The 19,606-nt window shown below is 41.9% G+C and overlaps 2 protein-coding genes and 1 long non-coding RNA gene across 7 annotated transcripts in view; 1 reads left to right on the top strand and 2 right to left on the bottom strand.

Moving 5' to 3' along the window:
* Positions 1-4,916, top strand: part of LOC309705912 — a 34,070-nt gene extending 29,154 nt beyond the window's left edge. Inside the window, exon 4 of the long non-coding RNA XR_014276629.1 lies at positions 4,838-4,916. This is a non-coding gene — a long non-coding RNA (uncharacterized lncRNA). The remainder of the gene's footprint in view (positions 1-4,837) is intronic.
* The window catches only part of znf408 (zinc finger protein 408), a 28,387-nt gene extending 21,529 nt beyond the window's left edge, over positions 1-6,858 (bottom strand). Inside the window, exons 1-2 of the mRNA XM_082531976.1 lie at positions 6,731-6,858; positions 4,703-4,988 (exon numbers count right to left, since the gene is read on the bottom strand). Of these exons, the coding sequence (XP_082388102.1) occupies positions 4,703-4,984 (282 nt within the window). The 5' untranslated portion in view covers positions 4,985-4,988; positions 6,731-6,858. The remainder of the gene's footprint in view (positions 1-4,702; positions 4,989-6,730) is intronic.
* Positions 6,859-10,730: 3,872 nt separating this feature from the next.
* Positions 10,731-19,606, bottom strand: part of LOC309705876 (aggrecan core protein-like) — a 32,497-nt gene continuing 23,621 nt past the window's right edge. For all 5 annotated transcript variants that reach the window (XM_082531934.1, XM_082531935.1, XM_082531933.1 and 2 more), the window contains exons 18-20: positions 12,426-12,570; positions 11,878-12,060; positions 10,731-11,798 (exon numbers count right to left, since the gene is read on the bottom strand). In XM_082531934.1, coding sequence (XP_082388060.1) covers positions 11,731-11,798; positions 11,878-12,060; positions 12,426-12,570 — 396 coding nt within the window. In that variant the 3' untranslated portion in view covers positions 10,731-11,730. The remainder of the gene's footprint in view (positions 11,799-11,877; positions 12,061-12,425; positions 12,571-19,606) is intronic.

The raw sequence follows: 19,606 nt of genomic DNA, 5'->3' as shown, positions 1-19,606 counted from the left end.
AATCTGATATTCTTGCAAAAGAGTTTATCAATTCAATCACCCCAGAGATATTGGTTTGTGAATTTTGGAGAAAGAGTAACACATCATCCGCATAAAGGCTGATTTTATGTTCCACGTTCTTGCATTTTATGCCCTTAATTACTGAATTCTGTCTAATTGCTGCTGCTAGTGGTTCAATAAAAATTGCAAATAGTGAAGGGGAGAGTGGGCATCCCTGCATCCCATGTTTTTTCTCTTTAAAACGTCTGGTAGAAATTACAAGCACTGATTCATTATCTTCCCACAGGGTCTGCACTTAATTAAGCAGAAACACTCCCATTTACTGCTCTTGCTCCGTCTGCTGCCGACACAGCACGGCATCCGACAAAAGCTCCCACACAATGTGAAATCGTTATGAAGCATCTCAAGGCTAACCCCACAATGAGATGCCTCAGTCAGCCAGGAGGGATTCAGGTCTGAGATTTCACTCTGCTGGAACGACGCTCGAACGTTTCTTTTCTTACAGGATCAGCGTGTTTGCTGAAGAGTGCTTACTGCTTTTGTCCTGCAGAGCTGATGTGACGAGCTCAGGTGCAGCCACGATTCAGGCCCAAAGATGAGATAATTGAAGGTTTCTGTACAGGTTAAATTTAATGACTGGCGATTTGTTCTATCTCTGCTCAATGTTAAGCATGCAGAGAGAAACTCTATTATCACATGCACTTATGATGGCAGCGCTTTAAAGGGCATTAAAGCAACAATTTGTCCCACAGCTGAGAGTCAGCTGCATCATAAAGACACAAAGCTTTGAGGCAGGAGGAAGGAGTAGAGCTGTGAAATAAACACCGAGACAATAAAGAGTCCAAAATCACACACAAACAAATCAGACTGCCGCCCCTTATTGAACTTGACACTAATTTAGTTCACTTTTCAAGTTTGATTTTTCACTCATTCTACATGCAGTAAATATTCAGCACGTTCATCCATGTCCCGGCTTAACCACAGGGCACTGGAGCTTAACCCAGCTTCCACTGGGTGAGGTGGGAGAACACGCTAGAGGAGCGCCAACACAGACAGTATAAAACATGGATGGGGCTTCCAGGTGGGAGGCGACAGCCACAGCTCCCAAAAAACACTTCTAGAAAAAAATGGAGGATCATCTGTGGTATGAAACTGCATGCTCATTGGCTAACGAGCTGTCACTCACATGTCGTTAGCCAATGATCGAACAAGAGGGTGTGAACCTCAGTGTTTGTAAATCACAGATTTATGTGATGAAAAATGATATTTTTCAATGATATTTTTTAATGCTCGTTGGTGGTATTCACAGAGTATTTTACTGTATTTTATTAAATATCCATATATATACAAAATCACCATGAAAAATATTGCGATTTTATCCCGTATCAGTTTTTTCTCCATCCCTAGTGATGCTCATGAACATTAACTGTGCACAATAACCAGAGGAACACATTTCTGAATTTTGAAAGTAAAAACTTTTTCAGGCTTTTACAAATTAAAGGTCACTATGAACAAAAACAGAGAGATATTTTCAGTGAACCGTACAAACAGATTCATGTGAAAATCAGCTCCAGATTATAGCTTTGGAAACAGAGGGGTCGAAATATCAGATACATTAAAACAAAAGGAAAAAGAATAAACATAAAAAGGAAGTTCGCAGTAATCAACAATCTCAAGGAAGTGAAAAGATTTTAGCTGGAAAAATATGATTTTTTCTTGTGTTACTAATATTAAAAGCAAACGACGGTGGTGACAGCAGGCAGACAGCACAGTGTGTGTGTGGGGTGTGTGTGTGTGGGGTGTTTTATACGTGTGTGTGTGTGTGGGGGGGGGGGGGGGGGGTGTTTGTGTGTGATATTGTCCACTGGTGGTAAAAAAGCTGTCACAAAGAAAGTGACTGCTTTCACCTCACCTGCAGCAGACACTACCTTCTGATAAGTTCAGTGGTTACAGAATGACGAGTGACGTCCTGCCTTCCTGTGGGATAGCTCACTCATCATCACTCACTAGGGCTGTGCGATATGACCAAACTCTCATATCCTGATATAAAACATCCATCGTCCCGATAACGATATAAATCACAAAAAATGTAATGTAATATTTTCTGTAAATTCTGTGAATCTCGGGTTGCTGAAGTGTTTCCAGCTGGGCGTCATGTAGCTGGAGTCGGGTGTTTTAACTGATGCATGAAACTGCACATTTTTAGACATAGGTTGTATCGGCTGCTGTTTTCTTTGTGAGTATTTATTACACGGCGTGCTGCAGGGAAAAGCCTGTTCTAACGTTTGAGTCTAAGGTTTATTTTTTAGCACCTGACGGCTCTTTTTGGCTTCTCATCCGTAAACACTCTGCATCTTTCACGTGATTCCGTTTATTTTGAAAAGTCTCAACAGGATCTTGAGCTTTATTGTGAAAGGTTTATGTGGAAAATAAACAAGCGGACACGTGACGCGATGGTTTTACTGTCGTTGTTGCTAACAGTTTATTTTGCGACACCACGAAACAAACGATAGACATTTTTATATCGTCATCTGATACATATCGTTATATGGAACACTCACTATGTAATCATAGTTTGAATGCAGTGTACTTTCTTTTTAGCGTGACTCTTTGGCTGCAGGCTGTACTCTCTGCTCAGATTCAGCCTGAGAAAACAATCAGTGCAAACAGGTAATGACCCGAGCAGAGCAGAGGTCCTCAGAGCTGAATCCTGAAAGACCCACAAACAGGCAACAAATGAAGGCAGCTGCTGTAAAGGCCTGGCAGAGGAAAAGAAGCATTTTGTGATGTTTGTGGTTTTGAAGGATTTTCATCCAACTGTTAAAATTGTGTGTGTGTGTGTGTGTGTGTGTGTGTGTGTGTGTGTGTGTGTGTGTGTGTGTGTGTGTGTGTTTAGCCTGTGGGAAGATTTTGTACCTGTAAAAACCCCAGAATGAAAAATAAAAGTCAGTCATTTCAAACACAACTTAATTGTTCGACTTAGAATCCACTATAACAGCGTGCAGAGCCAGTAATGTGTCACTGTCCCAAAGCTTAGGGACCTAAGTGTCATTTAAAAGTTCAGTTGCTGCTTCACCCGTTCTCTCTCCCTACAGGCTGATTTGCTGGCCACTGCTCTGCCAGTCTGTGATATCATTCAGCTGCACCTCCTGTCGTTTTTTTCCTCCCACCATCGGGACTCCAGCTCTGCGATGTCACTGAGGACAAGATGTTTGACTTTTACTGGATCAACAGTGTCTGTTTATTTCTGTGAGACAGAATCACTGAAAAGACTTTCAGGAACACCAGTGTGTGTTTACTCTCCTCACTTCCTTACATACCACATGCACAGAATCCAGATCTGTAGCTTGTTTTTGTCTCTGTCAGGCTTACAGTTCTTACACAGCCAAAACAATGTCATGAATCATGATTCACCTGCTGGTCCAACATATATTCTTCTGCACATGCAGCTTTCTTTACATGTCTGAGGCCTTCCACAGCTATTTAGCATGTTTGAACTGGACAGGTGAATACTTGGAGGTAAGTACTTGTCTACAAGATTGTGAGGATAAAGCCAGATGTCTGTCTCTGTGTAACTCTTGGCTACGAGCAGAGAATAATAACAGGAATGTAACCAATGCAGAGGCTTCTTGCGTGAAGACCTTGAAAAAGCAAGCAGCTGTGACATGACGCCGTTGCTGCTCGGGCCAAATAACAGGCTTGTCAGTGAAGCTTCTCGATACTGTCGGTTTAGCGTTCTGGCAACCTCCAGGGCTGAAAAATAAAGCCAACACGGAGGTGCCAAAAACTTCATGTCCTGGAGTTTTGGCTGGCTCCAAACGCATTTCAATCTCCAAAAAGGCCCATGTTAACATGGCCAATTTGACAGCATTAAAAAGTTTTTTTTACAGCTCTGTACAAAGAGTGGTGTTGGCCTCTGTGGATGGTTTAACCCCTTCATAACAGCTCTATGGTTTCCCTCCAGAGCGACAAAGGAGTGCTGATACAGAGAGCTGTAGCTGCTAGCTGCCCCACAGGCCTCACCTCCACTCATTCAAGTTACTCAACTGGGCAGTTCACACACAGTACAGGTGGTAGTTTAAGTTTAGCAAGCATTTGATTGGTCTTTTGCCCAGCCCTAAACAGCAGTGTCTACATGTGTGAGTCACACACATACAGCTTATAGATGCAGCTCGCTGATATCGGAGCAGTTCCCCCTCTCATCCAAATATGCTCACCGTCACTGTATCCAAAACAAAAAACCAACACGGCTGTGGCTAAGACGCTGAAGCTTCAAAGTACAGAGTGCAGAAATCTACAATGGGTAGGGTCACTTCATTATGTCCATCTTTTATATACAGTCTGTGATTTTCTCCAAACACTAATACCTTACAGTAGCAAGATCAGACTCCAAACAACTTGAACAATCTCTCCAAACAGCAGCCTATTTGCTATTATCTCCCTGCATTATATGTTAGCTTTGCACACCAGCTGCTGGTACTGCATGCTGAAGCAAACAGAGAACAACAAAGTGCACTGAGTGGATGAAAATAAGGACATGAAAGTGTGCTCACTGATAGCCAGTGCAGATATTCAGATCTGGAAATATTTATAAAATAGGCCCAAATGAAAAATATACACTTCTCCTTCAAAATCAAGCACAGTCAATATTAAAAGTGACTATAGCCCACTCTGTCTGCATACTGTGAGCACTGTGCATTACCTGTTCTTCCTCTGTTCTCGTGGCCTGATCTCTTTCGGTCTCAAAGTTTGTGGCGAGTTTGCCGTCTTCACTGTGAATTTCCGGCTCAGCGTGATACTCTGAGGCCCACTCAATGTCCCCGTCTCTCCCCAGCAGGGATCCAGCCTCCAGTGAGCGTCCGACCCACCAAAGCCCCAGCCTGCCCTCGTGGAGACGTGAGGGGCCTACAGCAAAGCCACAGGGAAGCGACGAGTAGAGAAATGAAGCAAGAGCAGATGGGACGGGAGGACCGAGAAAGGCCATCGAGCTGTAGAGAACAATACGAAGCAGGTTACAGGCACGAGTTAAACCAAGGATAACGTTGTAAACTTGCAACGCTGTGCTGCACATATTTGGCACTGCAGAAGATCTAAGCGTCCCATGAACCACTTTCATTCCAGCTCACTTCCACCACTGTTTACAATAGCTTTTAAACAACAACTAATTTTTACACTACAATTCATTCTTTATTGTACTTCATTTGAACTCTACTTTTGAACGCTTATTTGGATCCCTCTTGAATTTTTGCAGAATACTTAAAAGTTCCTGCTGACGTTCAAGATTATTTTTTAGTTGAAATGCTGCTGTAGTTAAAATGCAGCCTTCTGACTGTAATTCCAGGGGCTCATCAAAACTATAGCATTAACAATGTAGGCATTATAGCTACCAAATGAAAAATTCTTAAAGATACAAAACACCCTGTAAAGCTCAGATATACCGAAAGGTCTGTAAGACAACAAGCTGTATCTGAAGGCAGGTGCAGCAAAGGTCCAGGAGAGGATCTCAAGGGATGAAACACATCACTGGACAAGGTCCATGGATTCTGCAAAGGATTTTTATCCTAGTATTAAAGTATCTTTCATATTTATAACTTAATGTTGCTATATCTCAATATTATATACTAATACTGTTAAGTCTGTGTAAAAGGAGGGGGTATTAAAAAAGTTCAAAACTGGTTAATGCACTATTTGTAAATTATATTTCAGTTTTATTTCCATTTGCAGAAACCAAATATCATTATAACCATCTAATGCTCAAATATAGCTACAACCGGTCATTTCAACAGAGGTGGACTGACTCGTTTAAAGATGCACCATCAAAACTTTGGACTTTTTCTTTTCATCTTGAAAATTGTTGCACTGTTTGTAGTATTTACTTCTCACGTTGTATATTTGACTCTCACCTCTGATTATCTGAAAGGATACTGCTTTAACCTCCTAGGACGTGGCGTCCACATATGTGGACATCACATTTTGGGCTGTCTAGCCACAATGCTAAATTTTACACATTTAGGTGTAAACATGTTCACACGTTTGAAGTAGCACTTCTGGACAAATGTTTCGTGTTTCGTGCGATGTTCAGAAATCTTTGACAATATTTTTACACTGTCACAGACATACGTCTTCCTGCAGCTGTTAGCAGCATTTCAAATGAGCCATACTGCTCAAAGAGGCACAACTGGGGGGTTTTTTTTTAACTCAGGACACCAAAATAAAGACACCAAATAAAGAGTTTTGCACATCATTTTTTAAATGTGACTTAGTGTTCTATCGAAATTTAAAGCGAATGTCCTCATATGTGGATATCAGTTTTCTCAGAAACTACATCAGGTAAAAAAAAAACATTCTTTGTTTTCAATCAGCCCAAATAGCAAAGAGAAATTAAAAATGCATGCCATGAAAGAGTTCGGGTCTGAGGTTGAGCAGGACTAACGCAGGGAACACGCATTTCTGGCCAACTGTGATCGCTACAGCTGCGCTCCTAGGTTAGCGGCAAAGCGTTTGGCTCAGTGTAAGCAGTGCAGTCTCATACAGCGGACCGTGGACTTGGTCCGTTCGTTCAAGGCACCTACGTTGCTGTGAAAGTCAACAGTAACTACTGGTGTCGATGTTTTACAGCCACCAACTTTTCAGCCCGCGTAGCGTTGGTTAGCTAACTAACTAGCAAAAGTCCGTGAACCACAAACGACTTTCGAAGTTATTTCTAGAATTATAATAAATGTGTACATACACAGTGAGCGGTCGCTATCTCGAACAGATAGTTTATTATAACACTATATGTATTCCGCTTGAAACTCTGGGAAAGCCATCGTTATCCAGCAAAAGAAAACATCAACCAAAATCCGCGTCTTCTATTGTCCGACCTGGAAACTCAAACAGTTCTTTGGTTCCGGACCGGAGACAAGGCTCCCTCTCTCTGTCTCTTTCTTTCGCTCTCTCTCTCTCCCCCTCTCTCTCCCCCTCTCTCTCTCTGGAATCTAATGTCCAATAATTATATTTATAAGCAATTTTTTTTTAGTTATTGTCACACTTTTACTTTATATTTCAGTTTTTATATATTTATAAAAGTATTAAAATTATCTACTACATATGTTTATATGTGTTATATATTGTACATATTATATATTTTTTGTTTCTTTTTTGCGCTATTTTGAGCCAGGAAATAGTTATTTTTTTCTGCACTGTTTAGTGTATAGACTGGATGGCAATGAAGTCTATCTATCAATACAGTAATTTCTAATGGTAAAAATAAAAATAAAAAGAGTAAAATTAGTCTTTAATTGCATGCACATAAAAATACATATCTATACCTCAAAAACGTAACGTTTGTGACATTTTACTAACTATTTTTATATTTCTATGTTAGCTGTATAAATTCAGTCCTATTTGTCAGACAGACTAGGCAAAAACTGCTGATCATAGAGGGGTGGAAGGCATGATGAGAATCCATATTTTGTGCTTATCTGGATAATTTTGGGGGGCATTTGCAGAGGAGTATCCTTTACTTTAGATTTTTAATAATAAAGGCCTTGAGATGAGGCATTGTTTGTCTGATTGAGTGCTGCCCTTAACTGTCAGATTAAGGTTTTTGTTTGTTTTTGTTTTTAAGAAAGAAAAAGAAAAGAAATAAATAATATTGCATAAAAGCACACAGGCAAACATTTCCAAACCATTCCCATAAAGCAGTATGCACCATCTGCACAAAAGTATGAACACGATGAATCATTTATTTTTCAGACTAACCTGAATTTCAAAAAGAACTAATCTACACAAATAAATAATCTACGCGAATAATAACATTTAATAATCCTAGATAAAGAAGTCTCATTCATGACGTCCACACAAAGTATACTAGTCGTCTACAGGTAATCCCCCAGGTTATACTAAGGGGTGACGTTTTGGATTCCTCATGGTAAAAAAAAAAGAAAAGAAAAAAGGTCACAGCTGCAACTCAGAGCTGGCAGCAGCACCACACCATCTAGTGGTCATTCATATATATAGCTTGGGAGGTAGACAGTCTGCATCACACGTTTTTCAGTTTAACTTACGCCACCATAGTTTCCCCAGTAGATGGATAAACTGCAAGTGGAGAGTGGATGAGGTTTGAAAAGAGAAGGAGGAAGAAGTCTTTTTAGTAAATGTAGCAGATTTGTAGCGATGTAGAACAGAACTATGGGATGTATGCACATTTCAAGATATCTTAGAATCAACATTAGCTATATGTGCAAAACTTTCATCATGAATTAATTGTGATTAACCACAACTAAGGCCTCCACCAAAGAACTCCAAGGCTCATCTCATTTGCCAAAAGAAAAAATATGAACATGCTCAAAAACCTTCCAGAAATTCCAACGTGAAAGACTCACTGCCAGTCATCACAAACGCTTGATTGCAGGTCTTGGTGTCAAGGTTGACACAACCAGTTATTAAATTTAAGAGAAAATTACTTTTTCACACATGGCTTTCCCTTAATAAATGAAATGATCATTTAAAAACTGCATTTTGTATTTACTCAGGTTACTTTTGTCTCACGTTAAAACTGTTCTTATGATCTGAAACATGTAAATATGTCACAAATGTGCAAAAAAACCCAAAAAACAAATACTTTTTCAAGGCAGCGCATATGCATCCGATTTATTTCAGCTCAGAGTCTCCACGCTGCTGGGTGGTGCACCTTTCTCACAGATGTCTGTTCGCTCGCTACCTGCCAGTTTGATCCCCCCTTTGAGTGCTCAGGAAGAACAGAAAGCACCATATATGTGAGAAGCAGTCCAATGGAAAGATCGATGGTTTTGCATGAAGCTGTTTGGTGCTGAATGAAATGATGTCAGATCTGCTATTACAGTTCATAATTTGAACTCCGACAAGCAAATCAGTATTTCTTATTGGCTGCAATCATAGTAACAGCTTGCTAAAAATAACAATTACAAACATTTTACCATTTCATTTTTTGCTAATATAGAAGTGCAAAACATGTTTAGAGCAGAGATGATTCATCTCAAGGGCGGCAATGTTTCTGTTGCTGGACACTGTTGAAAGAACCTTATTCAGAGACAAGGCAGCACTCACCACATGCATCCCACCCTGTTGGGTAAATACAAATTCACCATAATGTTATTATTCCCATGAGTCAGCTCTGTGTTATTTACCACAGAAACACTGAGCTCACTGTGACATCAAAAAGGTGAAAGACCTGTTTGTTGACTCTACCTGGCATGTTTGGGTGGTGACCTCCTGGATTGACACAAGGCTGACAGAATAAAGAAAAAAATTAACAAAATTAACAAAAACATTAGTAAATGAAACGTTTATTAAGGTTTTATAAATATAGGACAGTCTGGGCAGTGAGCACAACATAATTTTACATATTTACCATGTGGAAAAACTGAGATGTGGTCAGTGTCCGGCAGCCTCGCCTCTGTCAGTGCTCCCCAGGGTGGCTGTGGCTACAATGTAGCTGCCATCACCAGTGTGTGAATGTGTGGATGACTGGATGTGTAAAGCGCTTTGGGGTCCTTAGGGACTAGTAAGGCGCTATATAAATACAGGCCATTTACCATTTATTGTATTTACAGCAGACAGAAGTGTGTGTGTGTTTGTGTGTGTGTGTGTATTCCTGAGTCAATATACAACAATAACACAGTACATGTGAGGAAGCATTCTTTATAGTTTTTTCGTCTTTTTTAATCAAACCAACAACACTGTCATATAGACAACAATAGAAACTATAGAATAGATGCATTTTATTCAGTAAAAAAGATTCTATGTCAGAAACATGCACAGCTTTGAAGGTGGACTCTTGCTCTTTGGTTTATGCTTTTTAAAGAGGCACAGCCTCCATGTACAGCATCAGTGACATAAAACAAGTGTACGAATGAATGCAGTCAAAGTTGGGAAATAAAGAAACTGTAACGTCTGCAGCAAAGAGCCCCTGTGGTCCCATAAGGTGACATTTTTCTACAGTGTGTGCCAGTTTATCTGTGACAACAGAAACATCTGTGACGAGTTATTCATCTGTGTGTTTGAACTTCAGCAGACTGTCCACGTCTGCATGACTAAAAGCTTTGACTCGCTGACATGGGTGCATTACTGTAATGCATAGGCGTACCTAATAAAGTGGCTGCTGAACGTATTTAGTATGATGAGAGAACTGTGCCAGAATGATCGAGAAACACCAAACACATAATGAAGTCTCTCGCACAGATGAAGACCTTCTCTGCAGACATGACTCGTCCACACAAATAAATCCTGTGTTTGCAGAGAAACATGGCAGCTGACGGGCTCCGTGCATTTCTTCTGACGTTACAGACATGAAACAGGAAACAGGCTCATTGTTGTAGCTCCGCTGAGAAGCTACGCACTGCACAGCTCGTGGCGGATGATTAATGCCTGAACATAGAAGAGAACGCTAAAACCAGCCAGCGTGACAAACTGACTGCTTTAGGCATAACATAATTAAGAAATAAAGCTTGAGCTGAGCAGAAGCTCGTGTGTGCTGCTAATGCTGCTGTTGTCTTGGACAATAGGCTCAGTAAAAAGGCATATTGGACCGTTGGCTGTTTGCTTTTTGTTCACTAGTGTGTGAATGTGTGCGTGAATGGGTGGATGACTGGATATGTAAAGCGCTTTGGGGTCCTTGGGGACTAGTAAAGCGCTATATAAAATACAGGCCATTTACCACTATAAATTCTTCCTTCTTGTCTTTTTTTCATTTGTCTCATCCACTGGATTTAGCTCGGCCATGCTTCATGTCCATAAGGCCTCTCTGAGCACACAGAATTTTGAGATTTCATACAATGTCAATAATACACAAGTGCTGAGTTTTTCTTTACTGAATCTTCTTTCTATGCAGTAAGCAAATATAATATTCATATTAAATAATATAGATTTTTGGCTAGTTCTTGCATAACATGGATCGCCACAGTAGTTGAATGAACCTCTCAGCTGTATACCAACAATAAAATCACAGATAAATTCACAATATTACTGATTTATTTAATGAGAACTAGTGAGAACCATTGTGACTTTATGTCCTCAGTTTGTTACAAAGTCTGTTCACGTGACACTCGGAAAAACAACCCCGGGTCTAAATTAAACCACCTAACAGGTGTGATAGCACAGTCCTCTCAGTTCTAGTTAAACTTGGATCATTTCTGCCCAAACATAACCCAAAAGTCCAAATGACTGAACTCATATATCTTCATGTATGCGGCCTGTTAGGGATCTCTCAGCTTTAGAGCTGTCTTACATGCTCATGCCTTTTAATTGTAACTGCACTAGTTACACTACTGTGTAAATCTTCAACTGAACCTCAGCTGAATTTGAAAAAGAAGGAATAACCTTGAACCTGCAGAAGTATCTCCGGCGTACCACATACACCCACACGCATGACTTTTTGGTGCCTGACTTCATGAATCATGTTAACATGATTCCTGCACCAGCATCCGTCTCTATGATAACATCTACAGCAGAACGTACCATCTGTGAATCAAAGTGTGCCAGCAATACTAAACAAAAATATATTACAAGACACACAATAACCATTAACAACCAGAACAATAAAGTAAGGACAGGAGCCACAGAAAAAAAAAATCACATTACCACGGTGTAGCCACTCCCATGTGTGTGTTCCAGAACATTGCCTCTAGAAATCTTCTTGACTTGTATAGAAAATTCATTTTTGTGTCCCATTAATGTTCTTTTGAAATAATAAATTGCTATTTTGACTCCTTAGCGACGCCTGCTGTTGCGTTCTGGACTCCTGCGGCTCCTCCTCTGTGCTCTCCTTTGACTTTTCACTGCAGCGCGGGAAAAACCAAACAAAGACTTATTATGAGAAATAACTTCTCAGTACGAATCTATACAGAGCATGCTCACCATCAGTGCATTTCACTTGGGGCTCCTCCCACTGTCCGTCTGGTTGACAGCGCACCAGCGGTAGATGGCGCTGTCTAAATCCTGGATTGCACTGATAACGAATGATGGAGCCGACGGGGTACACCACCCTCTTTTTGCCAAACATGCAAGCATTGGCCACCTCCGGCGGGGCACCACAGGACACTGAAGGTAGTACCAGAGGACATCATATCAAACAATGTGTTTCCTGCAGTACGTATTTTAGGTAAAAAGCTAAAACATTGCTGCGTTAGTTAGCTCCGAGTCGAGTTTGTTTTTGCAACAGCCAAAATCCAACACGTTTGTTTTGTTAGTGTTAGGACTCTTTCACAGAGCCCAGTATGAGTCACACTGTAGGAAGCTTTAGCCAGCCTAATGCAAAAAGATAAACCTGCTCCACCTATGAAGGACTCCAAACCACTGGACATATATTCTACCATTCAGATATCTGCCTTGTATTGATAACCAGACCAAACAGACTAGACTAGACTTGAAGGTTTTGCTCCAGAGGTTTTGCTGAGCCAGCCTACCTGAGCCTTTCTTGCAGGTGAAGGGCAGATGATAACTACAGGGTACATCATTCCACTGGCCGTCAGAATGCCAGATCATCACCACACAATCTTCTTCAGAGTTCACGTAGTTGTCCGGCTGGTTAGGCCTCCAGTTCTCGTATTGCTGAAGAGACGAGAGCAAACAGGTAAACCTCAGAGTGTAAACAGGACCACAACAGCTTTACCAGTTGTCCTGTATGTCATCTTTTACTGCTAAATTAGATTTTATTGTTTTGTCTTTTCTCAACAGCAAAAAGTTCAAAAAACAATAGAAGCATTAATCGATGAAAATGTTTCCACACATAAAGTTGAATTAGACTAAAAAGCATAAACGGCAAATTGTCTTTGAATGGAATTGCTTCATGCTCACAGCTGTTACACACTCGTTTTCAGACCCCCGCTCTTTCGCTACTCAGGTTAAACATGATATATAAGTCACTCGGATAACTTAAAAATGTAATTGTTTGCCTTTTTTTGGTGTTTTATTTGTTCCGGACTAAATCGGTTTGGCTGAGATCAAAGTTATTAGATTAAATAAAACTTTATTAATCCATCGGGTGGGTTCCTCCAGGATTTTCACACAGCTGAATAAACGTCAAACAGAAAACCGATTAAACAGAAGTGTGAGACGATCGAGAATTTCCGCCAGTGTCCTGATATATTTTAGATAGCAAGGAGCAGACGGCTGAGTTTATTAAACTCCACCAAGACAGCGGTGACGCAAATCTGAAGGCTAGACCGTCCCATTTCACAGCCTCGCACTTCCGGCCTTCTCGGTCTTTGAAGGAACCTGCCCACGTAGACCGCGAAGGCCGGGTCCTCCGAAGGATGCAGCCGACGTTTTGGGACACAGCTATGGTCAGCATCCTGACAGCCCAATGGACGAAGCTGTCTCTCAGTCTGCGTGTTCTGGCCCGGAGGCTCTTCAGTATCATTCCTGATGGCAGCAAACTGAAGACGCTGTTGAAGGGATGAGTGGAGTCACCTGTAATAGAGAGGACCTTCCAGATGAGGCAGGTGCAGTAGATCTCCTGGGGAGGGAGGCAAGAGAGGTCCCCACAATGCTCTCGGCTGCTCTCACTACCCGTTGTCATTTTTTCCTGCAGAACCCAGTGCAGGAGTCATACCACACAGTGATGCAGCTGGTGAGGATACTCTCAACTGTGCCTCTGTAGAAGGTGCTCATAATGGGGATTGAATCTCTTGTGCTTCTCAGTTTGCAGAGGAAGTAGAGTTGCTGTTGGTCTTCTCCACATTCAGGGACAGGTTGTTGCTGCTGTACCACTCTGCCAGATGGTTAACTTCACCCCTGTAGTAGATCCCGTCGTGGGTCAGCAGAGTGAAGAGAAGGGGGCTCAACACACATCCTTGGGGAGCCCCCGTATTCAGTGTTCTTGGGCTGGAGGTGTTGCTGTCGACCCATACTGTCTGCTATCTTCCTGTCAAGAAATCTAGCAGCCCGTTATACAGCAAGGTGCTGATCCCCAGCAGATCCTTTTTTATGAATGAGTTGCTGGGGAATGATGGTGTTGAATGCTGAACTGAAGTCTATGAACAGCACTCTGACATACAGTGGGGCAAAAAAGTATTTAGTCAGCCACCGATTGTGCAAGTTCCCCCACTTAAAATGATGACAGAGGTCAGTAATTTGCACCAGAGGTACACTTCAACTGTGAGAGACAGAATGTGAAAGAAAAATCCATGAATCCACATGGTAGGATTTGTAAAGAATTTATTCGTAAATTAGGGTGGAAAATAAGTATTTGGTCACCTCAAACAAGGAAAATCTCTGGCTCTCACAGACCTGTAACGTCTTCTGTAAGAAGATTTCTGTCCCCCACTCGTTACCTGTATGAATGGCACCTGTTTGAACTCATCATCTGTATAAAAGACACCTGTCCACAGCCTCAAACAGTCAGACTCCAAACTCCGCCATGGCCAAGACCAAAGAGCTTTCGAAGGACACCAGGAAAAGTATTGTAGACCTGCACCAGACTGGGAAGAGTGAATCTACAATAGGCAAGCAGCTTGGTGTGAAAAAATCAACTGTGGGAGGAATCATCAGAAAATGGAAGACATACAAGACCACTGATAATCTCCCTCGATCTGGGGCTCCATGCAAGATCTCATCCCGTGGGGTCAAAATGATCATGAGAACGGTGAGCAAAGATCCCAGAACCACACGGGGGGACCTGGTGAATGACCTGCAGAGAGCTGGGACCAAAGTAACAAAGGTCACCATCAGTAACACACTACAACGGCAGGGAATCAAATCCCGCAGTGCCAGACGTGTTCCGCTGCTGAAGCCAGTGCATGTCCAGGCCCGTCTGAAGTTTGCCAGAGAGCACATGGATGATACAGCAGAGGATTGGGAGAATGTCATGTGGTCAGATGAAACCAAAGTAGAACTTTTTGGTATAAACTCAACTCGTCGTGTTTGGAGGAAGAAGAATACTGAGTTGCATCCCAAGAACACCATACCTACTGTGAAGCATGGGGGTGGAAACATCATGCTATGGGGCTGTTTTTCTGCCAAGGGGACAGGACGACTGATCCGTGTTAAGGACAGAATGAATGGGGCCATGTATCGTGAGATTTTGAGCCAAAACCTTCTTCCATCAGTGAGAACTTTGAAGATGAAACGAGGCTGGGTCTTCCAACATGACAATGATCCAAAACACACCGCCCGGGCAACAAAGGAGTGGCTCCGTAAGAAGCATTTGAAAGTCCTGGAGTGGCCTAGCCAGTCTCCAGACCTCAACCCCATAGAAAATCTGTGGCGGGAGTTGAAAGTCCGTGTTGCTCGGCGACAGCCCCAAAACATCACTGCTCTCGAGAAGATCTGCATGGAGGAATGGGCCAAAATACCAGCTACTGTGTGTGCAAACCTGGTAAAGACCTATAGTAAACGTTTGACCTCTGTTATTGCCAACAAAGGTTATGTTACAAAGTATTGAGTTGTATTTTTGTTATTGACCAAATACTTATTTTCCACCCTGATTTACGAATAAATTCTTTACAAATCCTACCATGTGGATTCATGGATTTTTTTTTGACATTCTGTCTCTCACAGTTGAAGTGTACCTCTGGTGCAAATTACTGACCTCTGTCATCATTTTAGGTGGGGGAACTTGCACAATCGGTGGCTGACTAAATACTTTTTTGCCCCACTGTATGAGTCTCTAGTGTTCAGATGTGTGAGGGCTGAGTGAGGGGCAGTTGATTCCATCATCGGTTGAGCGTTTTGACCGGTATGCGAACTCAAATGGATCCAGGTCGATAATTTGATTTGATGCATGACTAACCGTTCAAAGCTCTTCATAATGATGGAGGTGAGTTTGACAGGACGGTAGTCCTTAAAGCAGGAGGTAGATGACTTCTTGGGTACAGTAATGATGGTGGAGGCTTTGAGGCATGTGGGAACGACGGCCTGACCCTAGTGATGTGTTAAAGATGTCTGTGAAGACATTTGTGAGTTCCACAGCATAGTCCGTCAGTGCTCGTCCAAGGATGTTATCAGGACCTGGAGCTTTGCGTGTACTGATTTTGGCAAGGGATCTCCACACACTGTCTGGGGATTGTGTCACCACGGTCTGTAGAGTGGGCCTATAGTCTGTGATGGTTTGTATTCTTTGCCACTGCCTCCAAGTATCTCTGCTGTCGCTGAAGCTTTGCTGCAGCTGATGCCACAGGTTTGCCCTTGCTGTTCTTAGGCTCACCTAATTCCCGGCGCTGAAGGCTTGCATTTTTCAACCTTAGGAGCATTTAAACCTGACCTGTGAGCCATGGTTTCTGATTGGCCCGGACAGTGACAGTCCTGGTCTCTGTGACATCATCGATGCATTTTGGGATGTAGGCAATGACAGTTTCTGTATATTCCTGAAAGTCTGTGGTGTTGTCGTGTGTGGCAGCCTGTGGTGGAAAAGCAGTCTTGCAGTGCCTCTGAGGACCCTTCTGGCCACACCTGTACCTGCTTACGGACTGGTTTGGTGACTTTGACCAGGGGCCTGGGGGAACCCATGGCACACCTAGATTTCTGCCTGTACTGACCCTTATGCAAAATAGGTGGAATTAAGACACAGTTCCAAAAGCAAACACAACTGATCAGTGCTGAGGGTGGTCCTGTTGCTGAGGTTGGGGTGATCCTGTAATCTCTTATGAACGACCTCCAATGCTTCTATGACTGGGATGCAAGTGAAGACAGATGTAACATCTCTCTCTCACTGTACATATACTGTGTATAAAATTAGGGAAACATAACCTGCACAAACAAAATAATTTGCAGGACAAATGTTTGACATCAATTTTGTTCGATTTGAAGAAGATAGGGGGGCCAACTTCACTCACATGTGTTTATAAGGTTGGGAAAACCTGCAGTCAGCTGAGACTGAAGAAGTCACTTGGATGATTTTTATTAATATCTTTAAAATGATAACGGCACAAATGAAAATTTTTGCAGCACAAACCAGCACAAACGTAGCACAAACGTTTGATACCACTTTTGTTGGATTTGAAGAAGGTGGGGGGGCAACTTCACTCACATTGGCCCATAGCCCTGCCAGTGTAGAAGAAATGATGACGGATGATAATGGCAGCAGCAGCCGTTCTTTTCTGCATGAGTAGCTTAATGTTGTTCGTGTGTAATTTACGTTGAGTACGCTAACCACGTTATTACATTAATGCATGTAAGGTGAACTAGCAAACACCGTCGTAGGTACATGCAGCTGTCTTCTTGTTTGATGGCAGATACTCCCTTCACCCTGGCCAAAAAGGCTAAAATGACCAAAGAAAAAGTGGGAAACAGCTAAACATGAGAGGTTTTTGGACAAAGTTTGTTTTTTCCATTGTTTAAGCATTGCTTCCAGCCAAGAGTGATGCCATAAATCCCCTATAGCTGCAGAAAAGGCTAACATTGTTATCTTTTTACAAAAAAACAGCTGAACATGAGAGGTTTTTGGACAAAGTTTGTGTTCTCCATTCTTTAAGCACCGGTTCGAGCACCGGTTCGAGCACCGTTTAAGCACCGGCACCGTTTCAGAAGTACCAGTTTGGTACTGGTATCGGATAAAATCTAAACAATACCCATCCCTAGTGACACACTGGAGGGGAGCACAGCTGATCCTAATTCACAAGACGACAGGAAGACACAAGCTGACACAGTGATAACAGACACAGACCTTCAAAGTAAAACAGGAAATTCACAAAGACAAACTCAGGGACACGAACAAAGCACCAGGGGAATGACACAGGAAATAAACCTAGAACCATAGCTGGACTGGCATTTGCCCGGTGGGCCGATGGTGATTTTTCGCTTTTATGGGCTGTTGTTTTTTGTTTTTTTTTCGTTTTTTTCCGTAACGGTATAAACACTGAAAGGTGGTGGATTGGCCAGATGCTGGGAGATGTGTAAAATTAACTCAGTTGTTTGGTGGTGGCTATTGCGGAGCTTCCACAAATTCAGTAACATTAGCAAGTGGTGGAGGCCAGCAGATGCAACACGCTGGCAGGTGGATGACGGAAAGGCAGGAGGAGCAGAGACCCGAGGCGGTGAACTGAACTTCAGGTAAGAAGTTATGACCTGCAGTCTATCTGGTCAGATATAAACCAAGTTTAGGTGGAGTTTATTTTCGTTATGCTGACTTTTTACAGTCAGTTACAATAACTCGTACTGCATACTAGCTAGCATGATGGAGTTTATATACTGCTGGGCGGGTGCTATGATGTTACTGATGTTGAACTTGTTTTATCTTATTTTATTTATAAGGTTAGTTATTAGAGTTTCCAACTGTCCTGTAAAAAACGGAATAGTCTGGTATTCAGAGAAAATATTATGCGTTTCGTAGTGAGCTGAAAAGGAACACAGTTTGTCCTGGACACAAAGCTGGATTTATTCTGTGTCTTTGCTGCACAGCTGCCTCTTCTTCTCTCATTCTCTCCCCTCCCTCTCCTGTTGCTACTTCAATCATGAAACTGATCAGTGATCAGCTGATCGGCTTTTCTCTCTTGTTTGTTTATCGCCCACTTTGCATCAGAAAGAGGAAACCAGCGGATGTCGCGCTAAACAACAGCAGCATATTTAAGCTTGATCAGCTGTTGTTAGAATTTATTTAATATTAATTTCTAGTATCAGCTGATGTTTGCTGGAGCCACAGCTGTAAAAGCTGCTGGTCATGATACCGGTTTGGATTGTGGTGAGAAGGAAACATGAAGATGAAACCAGGAGATGTCCTTACTGAATCATCAGAGCTGAACAGTGATGGACAAACAGGTTTACCTTTTAGGTGACATGAATGAGTTGAAGGGAAGTTATGAACTGTTTCTGAGAGACTAATAACACCAGGATCCTTTTCTAAGTAGCTGACAGCTGGTAACTGCAGGGGCGGGTCTAGCAAAGTTTTGCCAGGGGGGCAGGTAGGCATTAACAGGGAGAGGGGGGCACAAAGAAATACTTTTCTTTTTTATTCTCATTTAAAATGTTTCGCTTTTAATAAATAATTATCTGAATCTTACAACAAATGTTTTCATCTGATGTCAAATGTATAGAAATCCATTATTGTACATAGTAATTTTTTTTAGGATCCCATCATAATTTCTTCAGAAGTAGCTAAGTACTGCATATGATGCCAGTATTTTCCCACAGTTTCTAGATACTGTACCAGTACTGTGTGCAAAATGCCATCAAAAAGTCAATTAAGTTTTATTCTTTCTCACCTGTCTTTCTGTCTCCTTTCACTTTTTAAAGGTTGCCATGTTAGAAAAAATATTTTGCCCTGCCATGCTGTTTATTGATGTGGCAAATGAATGGTTTATGAAAATATATCTAAATCTGTCATCAGTAATCAGTAATGATCATGTCTCCCCTCTAGTCTTCTCTGTCTTAATTTCAGGTTTTCACCATGTGTTGTAGATAGTTCAGGAGGTTAACTCGACCAAGCAGTTTAGAATACCAGAATAGGGAGGATGGTGTAGGTTTAAGTTTATTAGACTGATACATATATACCAACAAGACAGTCTGCATCACTGTGACAACAGCGTTTGTTTTCATTCAAAGGCTTTATGGTTTTTCCTATAATACTTGGTGGGCCGGTCTCTAGTCAAAATGCCCGGGCCGATTTTTTTGTCCCAGTCCAGCCCTGCCTAGAACTGGAAACCCTGAAAAT

This window comes from Aulonocara stuartgranti, assembly GCF_965226115.1.
Source record: "Aulonocara stuartgranti genome assembly, chromosome: 1".
Taxonomy (NCBI): Eukaryota; Metazoa; Chordata; class Actinopteri; order Cichliformes; family Cichlidae; genus Aulonocara; species Aulonocara stuartgranti.
The sequence above is the reverse complement of the archived record's forward strand: the minus strand, read 5'-3'. Positions and strand labels throughout refer to the sequence as shown.